Below are 13,318 nucleotides of genomic sequence, written 5' to 3'. Positions count from 1 at the left end.
TACCTCACACTTAAGAGAGATGCTAGCGTTCAAAGTCAACAACACTGACTTTAACAGACTGACCCAATATAGGGCACCTTCATGCATCCAACAAATAAACAGTTCATGAAGAACAGGAAGAATAGTTTTATGAAAAAAAGATGTTTGTGGCATTCACAAAATATGCTTGATATTTATTTTTTAAAAATCTCCTAGACATAAGACCTTGGGAGAGTTAGTACCATTTTAGCCACACTTAAAGATAGAAAAATACATTGCCTTTATGCACATCTTCCTCTTAAACTTGGGCAATATATCCTTTGCACAAACTTCTTCAGTATCCTCGTGGCAGGATCAATATGTGGTGCATCATCTGACAAATGGCAACACACCCCTTCTAGTGAGCTATGCCTAACTGAGGATGGGAAGTAGCAGGATTCATTCTTGACCATCTGTTCTCAGGCCCCATACTTGCTTTTATGAGGTCCTTTTGTTTTAGTATAATATTGGAATAAAACACACTTTTAAGAAATAAATAAATGATGCCCTACAAAAAGTAAAAATATTTCTGAGCCACTCCATCTCACACGATATTCATTATATTGTCGAAGGCTTTCACGGTCAGAGTTCATTGGTTCTTGTAGGTTATCTGGGCTGTGTGACCGTGGTCTTGGTATTTTCTTTTCTGACATTTCGCCAGCAGCTGTGGCAGGCATCTGAAGGACAGTGTCTCTCAGTGTTAAGTGTGTAGGAAGAGTAATATATAGTCAGAAGGGGGTTGGGTTTGAGCTGAGTCATTGTCCTGCAAAAAGTATCAAAGGTAATGTGCTAATCATTGTCCTGTAAGTATCAAGATAATGTGCTAATGAGGGTGTGGTATATTAATATGGAACCATTGTATCCTGAAATGATCTGTTAACATGTGGAGTCCAAAGCTAATCCGCATGGCTATTGTGGACTGTAGTCTTTGTTAGTCTGGAGGTTTTCAGGACAGGAAGCCAAGCCTTATTCATTCTTAAACTCTCTTCTTTCCTGTTAAAGTTGTGCTGCTGATTATGAATTTCAATGGCTTCTCTGTGCAATCTGACAAAATAGTTGGTAGAATTTTCCAGTATTTCAGTGTCTTGGAATAAGACCCTGTGTCCGGTTTGGGTCAGTCCATGTTCAGCCACTGCTGATTTCTCAGGTTGTTATTTTCATTTTCTCTAAAAGAACTCTAGGGATGATCTTAGGCAGATCATGAGAGGGAGAGCAGGAAAGGTTGTGTCAGTGTTTGGCCCTCGTGGCCCTTTCTTACATGCCCAGGGTAATGCTGATTGCCACTTTCTGGTCAGGAAGCAGTTTTCCTCCAGGCCAGATTGGCCAGAGATCCTGGAGGATTTTTTTGGCTATCTTGGGCATGGAGAAGGTGTCACTGGTGGTGTGTGTGTGTGTGGGGGGGGGGAGGTAGTTGTGAATTTCCTGCATTGTGCAGGAGGTTGGACTAGATGACCCTGGAAGTCCCTTCCAACTCCATGATTCTGTGATATTTTCCTGGTTGACATAAGGAACTAGAGGAAAAATAAAATTCTTCAACCTTTGTGCAAATTTGCATAAATTACTACTTGCAGTCATGAATAAGAAAGAAAGTGGTAGGGCCATGAAGTGCTGTGCTTTGTCCTATGAAAGTCTTAGTTGGCGGCGACTCTGGCTTCTGACCAACAGAGGCACAAGCCAATGTTTATAAGCATAAGAATTCGAAGCAGGGAATTCTCAGACTTTCAGGGATAAGAGTTTTAATTTGTATCCCACTCCCCACACTGTTTCCTCTTTCCTTGTGGCAGCCACCCTATTGTGAGGGTCTCTGTCTTTGTGTCTCTGCTTTCCATCACCTGCGGTGTTATCAGTGAACTCGTAAAAGCAGTTCACACCTTCTGGTCTCAGGCGCCAGGCCTGATGGCCCATGTATCTTCCCCCCCGCTGTTCTTCCTGCCAGTACTCCCTCAGGCCGGTGCGGCCTTGGAAGTGTGATAGCCGCACCAGACTTCCTGGGATCCGTCTGATGTTTTGTATTATGCCAAGCTTGTAACTTCCCATAACAATAAGTGTGAACCCCAGTGCCCCAGTGCCCTGGAGTCAATATATTCTGTAAACCCGTATAGCCCCTCACTTGCAACTTTCTACCTGTGCCTGTCTCATCTCCTGAAGGCTTCAATAAATCTATTGTTTCTGTATCAACGTCTGAGCAACTGATTTGGAGAAGCAACCTCAGAGAGGGGGATCTCTCACATTAAGTTGCAAGTCCTTGCCTCTCGGACTGCAGCTGTACCGCTTTGGACAGAATGTCAGCCGACGAGGACACCACCCCTAACCCCGATGCCCCCAAGGAACCGGACGAGCCGGAGAAGCCGGACCCGAAGGAGGAGGGAGCCAAGCCAAAGAAACCGAAGGGTCGCGCCCCCGACCAAGATCGGGACGGACGTCCCCGGGGGCTTACTTATTGGCTGGACTCTCCCAAGGGCTGGTCGCTCTCGCGGACTGCGGCGAAGGATCGCCGGTTGGCCTTCCCCAGCACGGGACTCGAAGGGGACCCGGCCCGCAAAGAGGCCCTCATGGAGGAAGAACGAAAGCAGTGGCAGGAAGACCGCCGGGCTATGCAGGAGCAGATGGAGATCATGCAACGCGTAATGGGTGAGATGGCCACGACCCTAGATGCGCTGAAGTTGCAACCTCCAGCCGGTGCTCCCCCAGACGGGGCGCCGGTAGTTCCGCCCGCAACCCCTGCCCCCCCGGCCCGTCGGGACCTGAAAGTCACGTATGACGGGTCGGGAGACCAGTTGACCTTTTTTATGGTCCAAGTAGACATTTTTATGCGGGAACAAGGCCGAACCTTCGTTTCTGAGGAGTCCCGGGTGCAGTACGTGGCTTCCTTACTGCAAGGGGAGGCGGCTGCCTGGATGGTGTTGCAGTATGAACTCCGCTCGCCGGTGCTGCGAACCCTGGACGAGTTCATGGTAGCACTCCGAAACCGTTTTGAGGACCCGACTCTGGGTGAGCGGGCTAAAGCCTCCCTGATGCAACTGCGCCAAGGGACTAAGTCGGTGGCGCAGTATGCAAGTGAGTTCCAGTCACTGGCTAGCCGAATTCTGGACTGGAGTGAAGCTACCTTGGTACAATGTTTCAGGGAGGGTCTCAACCCAGACCTCCAACATTGGGCCTTCATGCAAGGGAACCCCCCGGATGTGGAAGGTTGGGTTCGCCATGCTGCTGACATCGAGAATCGCAAACAACTCCTGAACTTGTCCAAGCAACGGCTTGGGCGAGACCCCAGGCCCCGAGGTGACCGTGGCCGGGAACTCCGGCAAGGGGGTGGCGGGGGTCTCTCGGCCGCGGAACGCCGCAAGCGGTTCGAGGCCGGCGTCTGCCTGATCTGCGGGGGAAAGGGTCACTTTGCATCGCAATGCCCCTCTCGCTCAGGCCGTCCGACCCCCCCCCGCCAAACCCAGGCCGAGCCGACGAAACCGGCCGCCGACAGCCAGCCTCGCCGCAGAAGTGGACCACTGAGCCGGCGCTCCGGCGCACCCTCCGCTCTCCACGCGCGCCCCCAGGATGGGGCATCCGACTCTACGGTCCCATCGGGGTCCCGGATTACAAATACCGTCTTTGATTCGGACGGCTCCCCGGAAGCCACCACCCCGTCCCCCTCTTCCAGCGAGGAGGAAGAGTGGGAACAGCCGGCAAAAAACGCCGTCGGTCTGCTGTAGAGGGGGCTCCGCAGCAGACCGTCCCTATCGTTGTGCAAGGAGCTCCACCGATGGTAAGCGCCCAAGAGGACAATGTATTTGTGCGTGTTCATCTGTCCCTACCCAAAGGGGGTCCCCCGTTAGGGGTCCCCGCGTTGGTCGACTCGGGGTGTGCCCGCACCATGATAAATGAGGAAACTGCCAAGAAGTTGGGTGTCCGGCGCAAGCGGCTTCCGGGACCCCTCCGTTTTTCCCAAATGGACGGGAGTGACTTTAAACGGGGCCCTGTGACCCACAGAACTGCAGCCGTGATTATGTCCGTGGGGGAACATTGGGAACGGTTGTATTTCACCATCGCCCCTATTGTAACCCCTGTGGTGTTAGGGATGAACTGGTTAAGGGGACACAATCCCTCCATTGATTGGGTTAAACGGGTGCTTTCCTTCCCCGAAAACCCCTGTGGGTTGCATGACAAGGAACGGGTACTCAGAACTCCAGCCGCCGCACTGGTAGGGTCCCCCGCCCCAGTCTCTCCTCAATTACCCTCTGAGTACTCGCAGTTTACTGATGTTTTCGATGTTAGAGAGTGCGACGAACTGCCTCCCCACAGAGAAACGGACTGTGCCATCGAGATTGTAGGGGAAGGCAAACTGTCTAAGGGAAAGGTTTACCCCATGAGCCCTAGTGAAAAGACTGTATTGCGAGACTATCTGGATGTCAATCTGGCGAGGGGTTTCATACGCCCCTCCAAGGCTCCTTATTCAGCCCCAGCTTTCTTTGTAAAGAAAAAGACGGGAGATTTAAGACTGTGTATTGACTTTCGCAGACTGAACGCAGTCACCCAGTCTAATGCTTACCCCCTCCCTCTTATTCCTGACCTTCTAGCACAATTAAAGGAGGGCCGAATCTTCACCAAACTGGACTTGGTAGAAGCCTACCACCGCATTCGCATCAAAGAAGGAGACGAACCCAAAACGGCCTTTTCCAGTTGTTTTGGGATGTTTGAGTACCTGGTCATGCCGTTCGGACTTTCGGGGGCTCCGAGTGTCTTTATGCAATTAATTAATGAAGTTTTGCATGATTTACTGTTTCGGGGGGTGGTGGTATTTCTCGATGACATTCTTATTTACTCTGAGACCATGGAAGAACATGTGCGCCTAGTGCGAGAAGTGCTCCAGCGGCTGCGGGAGCACAAACTGTATGCTAAGGTGTCCAAGTGTGAATTCCACCAACCTTCTATTACATTTCTGGGGTATGTGATTTCCCACCAAGGGTTGGAAATGGACCCCGCCAAGGTCCAGGCGGTGCGGGACTGGGAAACCCCCACTACCCGCCGCCAACTTCAACAGTTTTTGGGGTTTGCCAACTTTTACCGGAATTTCATTCCCAACTTTGCCCAAGTTGCGCTTCCCCTCACTGCCCTGTTGCGTACCAAGGACAGGGGGGCTAGCGCCGCACTCCCCTCAGCCCGTCTGCAATGGTCTCCCCAGTGCCAGCAAGCTTTTGAACGTTTAAAGCTACTTTTTTCATCCGAACCCGTTTTGGCTCACCCGGATTGCACCAAGCCCTTCGTGGTGCAGGTGGATGCCTCGGATGTAGCCATGGGCGGGGCCCTATTGCAGAGGGATGAGGGGGGACGGTTGAGGCCATGCGCCTACTTCTCCAAGAAGTTTTCCCAGTCCGAAATCAACTGGGCCATTTGGGAGAAGGAGGCAGCAGCGGTCAAACATGCCCTTACCATATGGAGACACTTCTTAGAGGGGGCCGAGCTGCCGTTCGAAGTGTGCACAGATCACAAGAATCTTGAGGCTCTCAAGGGAGCTAGAAAACTCAATGCCAAACAAATTCGGTGGGCCCAATTTTTTGCAAAATTCCGGTTCACCCTCAAACATGTCCCTGGCAAAGAAAATGCCCTAGCTGATGCTTTGTCACGACTTCCCCAGTATCGCAACGATTTCGATCGCCCCGTCGACTCCCTGTTCACTCCCGAACAGCGAGGGGAAGTCCCTGGCTTGGCCGTCACCACCCGATCCCAAGCCCGCCAACCGGAGACCCCCCCTACGCTCAAAGGTATCCCGGAAGCATTCCAACAGCGACTCCGGGACGCCTCCTTACAGGAGGAGGAGCACCATCTCCTCCCCACTGGCTTGGAACGAACCAACACTTGGTGGGTGCAAGGGGGGAAACTATATGTCCCATCTTCCCTTCGCAAAGAAGTATTGGGACTTGTACATGGGGCCAGGCTAGCGGGTCATTTTGGTTTCATAAAAACGCTTCACCTGGTTCGAAGGCAATTCTGGTGGCCCGGTATGAGATCTGATGTAGAGTTGTATGTGCGCAGCTGCCCCACCTGCGCCACAGCCAAGAAACGGATGGGAAAACCCCCGGGGCTTCTCAAACCGCTTGAGAACCCCTCCCGTCCCTGGGAAGTCATCGCCATGGATTTTATCACCGACCTACCTCCAAGTCGGGGGAAAACGGTTCTCTGGGTTATCACAGACCTCTTTTCCAAACAGGTTCATTTCGTTCCATGTGCAGGTCTTCCTTCAGCCCAGGGCTTAGCTAAACTGTTCATCACGCACGTCCTCAGGCTACACTCGATCCCGAGGAAGGTCCTCTCCGACCGGGGGGTCCAGTTTGTTGCCAAATTCTGGCGGGCTTTCCTAAAGTTAATGGGAGTGGAGGAACAGGGCCTTTCTTCCGCCTATCACCCCCAAACGGATGGTCAAACGGAACGAGTAAATGCGGTAGTAGAATGTTATTTGCGTTGCTATGTAAATTTCCACCAGGACGACTGGGTCGACCTGCTGCCATTTGCCGAATATGCGTACAACAATGCGCCTCATTCCTCTACCGGCTTTAGTCCCTTCCAAGTTATATACGGGACGGATTTTGGCCCTTTCGGTTCTGCCCCCGTCTCGCCAGAGCTCCAGTCTACCCCTGATCTTCAGGAGTGGATTCAGGTGGTTAAATCCACCTGGCCATGGTTGCTCAAAAATCTGGAAAGGGCAAAAAGCAAGTACAAGGAACAAGCAGACAAACACCGGTCTCCGGGATGGGAACTCAAGGTGGGGGAGCAAGTCTATCTGTCCACCAAAAACCTCCGCTCTCTTCGCCCCTGCAAAAAACTGAGCGACCGTTATGTAGGACCTTTCCCCATTACCAGAGTAATCAACGAGGTTACCGTGGAACTGAGTCTCCCTAAGACTCTCAAGGGAGTTCATCCAGTCTTCCATATAAGCCTCCTCAAACCTTATGTAGCAGCTCCCCAGTTCCACCCCCCTCCCGCTCATGAGATTCCTACCGTAGTAGGAGGGGATACCCATTTGGAAATATCCAAGGTTTTAGATTCCAAATGGAAGAAAGGGAAACTGTTTTACTTTGTTCGCTGGAAAAACCTTGGCTCCGCTCATGACGAATGGGTGGCCGCACCCCACATGGCAGCTCCTCGCTTGGTCCGAGAATTCCACCTCGCTTATCCCGATAAGCCTCGTCCTCTCGGAGGGGGGCCTTAAGGGGGGCAGAATGTGAGGGTCTCTGTCTTTGTGTCTCTGCTTTCCATCACCTGCGGTGTTATCAGTGAACTCGTAAAAGCAGTTCACACCTTCTGGTCTCAGGCGCCAGGCCTGATGGCCCATGTATCTTCCCCCCCGCTGTTCTTCCTGCCAGTACTCCCTCAGGCCGGTGCGGCCTTGGAAGTGTGATAGCCGCACCAGACTTCCTGGGATCCGTCTGATGTTTTGTATTATGCCAAGCTTGTAACTTCCCATAACAATAAGTGTGAACCCCAGTGCCCCAGTGCCCTGGAGTCAATATATTCTGTAAACCCGTATAGCCCCTCACTTGCAACTTTCTACCTGTGCCTGTCTCATCTCCTGAAGGCTTCAATAAATCTATTGTTTCTGTATCAACGTCTGAGCAACTGATTTGGAGAAGCAACCTCAGAGAGGGGGATCTCTCACACCTATCCTCTCCCCATTCCTTGCTTCCTACTCACCAACCAACCTTTCTTTTACCTGCCCCCCGACTTCAGCTTTATTTATTTATGACTGCATCATTTATTATTTATTACTTCACTTAAACCCCACCATTCTCTTCAGTGGGGACCCAAAGCAGTTTACATAATTCTCTTCTCCTCCACTTTTCCGTCACACCAACCCTGTGAGGTAATAGATTATTAGGCTGTGGAAGTGGCTGGCCCAAGGTCACCCAGCAAGATTTGATGGTAGAGTAGGAAATTTAACCTGGGTTTCTTAGATCCTAGTCCAGTAGTCGAACCACTACAACACAGTGGTTTTCAGCTTTCTCTCCTTTCTCCTGCCTTGCACCCTGGGAAAAGTCTGGCCAAGATGCAAAAGTAATTTGGTAGCAAGTTGTGTGTTGGCCACTTCCAGGCTGGACTGAATTGCACAAGTTGTGTGGAGACTGCTCGTGGACCCAGTCATCTGCTAGACTCTGTTGTACCTTGGTGAGTTGCACAAATTGCATAGCAAGCAGTCCATAGTTGCCACTGGGACTAGCCCCATTTAGTGTTCGCTCCTAGGCAGGAGGAAGTGGGGCAGGGGTGGTCTGGGAGGCTAGAATAGCCCTGGAAAGATCACTCTCCCTGCCTTTTACTGACAGAAACCAAGGTTTGAAAGCTGGTAATGTTGTTGTTTAGCAACCCCCACAATGGCTCTTCGAGGGCATTCATTTCTTAAAGGTACAGGCAACCATTATTTTTAACTGCTTCATTAGTATGTGTACCTTAATATTTTGGTGGTGACTGCACGAAACTTTATTGCTGGGTTCACGGGATCTACATGGATTAAAAGCCATGAGGTTTCCATGGGGAAGAGGAAGGGGGCAAAATAGATCTCTCCTGTCTCTTGTATAGGCAGAGTTCCTATAACAGAAGACACAAAATGGATTGATTGTCCCTTCCCCCTCCCCACAGCAGCTTCCTGACCTGTGTGGCTATTATTTCATACAATTCCTGTGACACCCCCCCTCCCAAATACATTTTCCCAGGGTTGGAAATGGATGCTGGAGGGAGGGGAGAGCCAGGAAGACCAGAGAATCTTTCAAGGTTCTTGTGCTGGTTCTACCCATTGTATAGTACTTTCCCTACAACTTTAGTTAAGTATGATTGCTCATGCTTTTCTCATTAAACTTTACAATTGCAGATTTACCCTGGCTATTCACCTTTAATGTGAAATTCTATCCACCTGATCCTTCACTTTTAACAGAAGACATTACCCGGTATGTTTTCAATCATATGTATTTTTTTCTGAATTGTATTTATTTTTGACATCGTGGAAGAATCTCTGGAGTTTTACATCACTTGAGAAGGATATGAATCAAGGCTTGAACTTGTAAAACATTTAAGCATTTCAATCCTGGGAGTGAGAAGGATATCATGACCAAGAGGCACAGATTTTCACAACTAGTTCATAACCTATATTTATAATATTTATGTTTTAACAGTAACATATCTTGAGTCTGGATTCCAAGATATCTTTCTTGGGCCTGAAAGTTAAAGTAGCAAGTAAAACTGCATTGCAAAGGACTTCTTTAGATGAATTTAATGGATTACCGTATATACCCGTGTATAAGCCGACCCGCGTATAAGCCGAGGTGCCTAATTTCTCCCCAAAAATGGGGAAAAATTAGGCAACCGCGTATAAGCCGAGAGTCGGCTTATAACCCCTCCCTCCCCCCACAGGCTTACCTGGGCTCCCGGCAGCAAGCTGCGGGGCCTGGCGGCGGCGGTGGCGCAGCCCGGCAGGGGCCGGGGCAGCCTCCCTGCAGCCGCAGGAGGCCGCCCCAGGCCGCTCTCGGCGGGGAGAAGCAGCGGCGCGGCCGGGCAGGGGCTGGGGCAGCCTCCCTGCAGCCTCAGGAGGCCGCCCCAGGCCGCTGTCGGCGGGGAGAAGCTGCGGCGCGGCTGGGCGGGGGCCAGGGCCACCTCCCTGCAGCCGCAGGAGGCCGCCCCAGGCCGCTCTCGGCCGCGAGAAGTGGCGGCAGGGCCGGGGCCGCCTCCCTGCAGCCGCAGGAGGCCGCTCTCGGCGGGGAGAAGCAGCGGTGCGGCCGGGCGGGGGCCGGGGCAGCCTCCCTGCAGACGCAGGAGGCCGCCCCAGGCTGCTCTCGGCAGTAGGAAGTGGCGCGCGCCCAGCGGCGGCGGCAGTAAGTTCCCTCCTCCCTCCTCCCTCCCCCCCTTCTCCCCTACCCTACCGTATTGACCCGCGTATAAGCCGAGTTCGGCTTTTTCAGCCCTTTTTTGGGGCTGAAAAACTCGGCTTATACGCGAGTATATACGGTATTGTTGATAATTGAGGAAAGGTTTTAGGGGAAAAGAAAAAAAATAGGATCACCTGAAAAATAACTTTTCAGACAACATGGGGCATGAAGGATGAGGAACATGTACCCTGGGTTGTTTTTTTTAAAATGCTTTCAACAAATGAGATGTATTTTGACATGAGCTAAGATATCACACACAGTGATTTGCCTTGATCAGATTCATATCTGTATTTCTATACATGTCTGGAGAATCTTGAGCTAGAACCGCTGTATTGTCCACTGCTACTTCGAGGAAATAACTCCTTTTGACTTTGATCAGGGGCTTTTATTCTTATGGCTAAAGTATTTAGTTGAAATTATTTTAAATTATTAAGTGAATTAGAAGAGTAGTGCTGGCAGACTGTCTTCCTTTCTTATGTCTCAGTTTGCCAGTATTTGGAATTTATTAGATTCAGTAGCAACACTGATTTGTTTTTTCATAAGAATGATGCATTGACATGCGGCTAAATAATAAAGGATGTTGCAAGAACACTGCCAAATGCAAGGCAGAGGATATAGTTTTGTTTCCATACCAGCTGTACATCTGTTTCCAGGCACAATTTAGATTGCCTATTCTTTTGTTGTCAACCACCTCAAGCATATCTGGAGAGGTGGCATAAAAAATTCCTAAATAAATAAATAACCTGTTCTACTTTGCTATTTCACAAGTGTATTATTTATTCAGTCAGCCTCTCATAATATGAAAATTTTATTTTCAAATGGTTGAAAGCCATATTTTAAAATAATTTAAACGTAACATTTTTAAGCTGTTCTATATCCTGACTTGAATATTATATAAAGTAATACACAATATAAGAACGGCCTATATCCAAGTGCATTTTTACTTTTGGCCTGAAAGTAAGCATATTTGTGCTAGAACAATTCATCAAAGGTATATTAATATCTCATAAAGCTCCTCTTTCTTTCAGGTACTTTCTGTGCTTACAGCTTCGTCAGGATATTGCTTCTGGCCGCTTACCATGTTCTTTTGTGACTCATGCTCTGCTTGGTTCATATACTCTGCAAGCTGAACTAGGTGACTATGATACAGAGGAGCACAACAGTGATTACATTGCGGAATTCCAGTTTGCACCCAACCAGACAAAAGAGATGGAGGAGAAAGTAGTAGAGTTGCACAACACACACAGGTATGTTACTTCTTGAGGTCTGAGTTATGTTTCCCCTGTTAGCACCATGTAGTAGAGGACAGTGGGTGGAAATCTTAATAGCTAGAATGCCTTTTCTATTTCTTTTCACCCTGGATTTAGAAAACTTGGGAAAGCTAGGACTGAAAGAGCTTGTTCTTTGTTAAAGACTCAGTAGACCTCTCTTTTAAAAGTCAGCCAAAGGCGGGTCCATTTATTTAGCCAATAAAAATAGCAATGAACACTTTGGATAGAGAGGTTTAGATAGAACTTAAACACAATAACAGCAAGTGATTATTTGCTGTCAAGATGAACTTTTGTAACTGTGGTTGCAAGGCATCTTCAGTGCAGTTCTAAGCAGAGTTAGGCCCTTCTAAGTCCATTGAGGTCAACGGGCTGTAACTCTGCATAGGATTGCACTATAATGCATTTTCGTAGGTTTTTTTTAAAGAAAATTTACTTTGACTTAGAGGTAATAGTCAGTGGGTTTTATGCACAGTGGGTTTTATGCACTTCCGTTGGGATCAAACTCAGGTTTGGACTGCAGTACTGCAGCTTATCACTCTGCGCCACGGGGCTCTTCTTTGTTCTATAACAGGACATGAAATTTATTCATGTTTCCACATCAAGGGCTTTATGGATAAGTTCCAGAGGCAATCTCTAGCAAAGCATTATGTCAGAGAGCATATTATGGTAACACCTATGCATCTTTTGGAAATGAGAGGATAGATGCCAGGTAAGGATTTCCATAAAAGTAGAAGCTTGCCATCTGCTGGATGTTTGCCAACACATGATGTAATAGAAACAAGCTTTCAAGATCCTTGTTCTGTTACTTATTTAATAAAATATTTATGTACCTGCATATTTTGGGATATAAATCTAATAACTATAATAAATACATATATTACATCATTAAATACCTCCTCAGAGCACAAGGCTCGTGAGATATCAAGATAGCATTAAACCTGGCATTCCGCAGGTGAGGTGTGACCACGAAAAAGGCCCTTTTTCTTACGGCCACCCACCTGTGACATCCAGAAATGGCAACATTTACAATGCAGATCTGAACATTTAAGCAGCTTCGTCTAGGAAGAATGGGTAATTATGTTGGTTCAAGAGACTTACTTGCCTTATTGTATAGATGTGTCAGATACTAAGGACTTGGATCTTTGAGCTGTTTCTGTATTAGTTACTGAATATGTATGACTATGTTCTAGTATTATTAAGATTTGTATCTAACTATGTATTGCTAATCAATTTCTAAGCATAAATTGAGATTTAAGAGATTTAAGAGTTAAGAGATTTCCCACAGAATTAGTAGCTCTTAGCCAGGATTGAACACTAAAGCACCTTGTTACTTAGTACTAGATGCTTGGGATAAGCTGGATAGCCATTACTGTTGTGCCTTTCAAAGATATCTGACTTGCTACTGTTGGAAAAATAATCCTTGACTACATGGACTTTGCTTTGGTCCAACAAGGCATTTCTTATGATGGCATACATACTGATTTTCCCCTTTTGACTTTTATTTCTTCTTTCAATACTTCCAGAGGCTTGACACCAGCACAGGCAGATTCCCAGTTCTTAGAAAATGCGAAAAGGCTTTCTATGTATGGAGTAGATTTACATCATGCCAAGGTATTGGCCTTTGCTTCTATAGGAGATATATGCTAGACATAAGTACTCCAAAATTCCTTTTGCACTATTCTTAGGATGATGTTTGTGAGACAAAGAAGCTAGTATTGGGATGGAAAAGTGGCACCAGTATGTAATGTAGTCCCTCCACACCATTGTTTTTTTTTTTTTTTTTTTTTTTGCATTCAGTTAGATGGTAGAGCATCAGTTGCTGGGGAAGGGGGAAATAGTGATTACCTACTACTAGGTAATAAAAGAACAGAGATAACCATGTCCTCTGTGTAAATACACTGAATCTGGTGCTGGAATGAGAGGGAAGAATGCAAGTCATGCACATCAAGTAACTTGCAGTACTTCTGGGTGGGCTGTGAGTAGATTTTTCTGAAAGTTCAGCATATATAAATTAAAATGTATGTTTACTTGGCAGAATGCTTTACATTTTTTCTGTGCTGCTGGCATAACAATCATTTTGCTGTTCTTGTTATAAAATATATAGTGCAAGTGGTCGACTTGAAGAGTCAC

The 13,318-nt window shown here is 48.0% G+C and overlaps 1 protein-coding gene across 5 annotated transcripts in view; it reads left to right on the top strand.

Annotated features, from left to right (window-relative positions):
* Positions 1 to 13,318, top strand: part of EPB41L2 (erythrocyte membrane protein band 4.1 like 2) — a 112,911-nt gene that overhangs the window by 35,488 nt on the left and 64,105 nt on the right. For all 5 annotated transcript variants that reach the window (XM_056856948.1, XM_056856947.1, XM_056856946.1 and 2 more), the window contains 3 exons: positions 8,867 to 8,942; positions 10,946 to 11,164; positions 12,712 to 12,799. In XM_056856948.1, the coding sequence (XP_056712926.1) occupies positions 8,867 to 8,942; positions 10,946 to 11,164; positions 12,712 to 12,799 (383 nt within the window). The remainder of the gene's footprint in view (positions 1 to 8,866; positions 8,943 to 10,945; positions 11,165 to 12,711; positions 12,800 to 13,318) is intronic.

The sequence above is a fragment of the Euleptes europaea genome, chromosome 10, assembly GCF_029931775.1.
Source record: "Euleptes europaea isolate rEulEur1 chromosome 10, rEulEur1.hap1, whole genome shotgun sequence".
Lineage (NCBI taxonomy): Eukaryota > Metazoa > Chordata > Lepidosauria > Squamata > Sphaerodactylidae > Euleptes > Euleptes europaea.
Note: the sequence above shows the minus strand (reverse complement) of the source record. Positions and strands in the feature narration are given on the sequence as shown.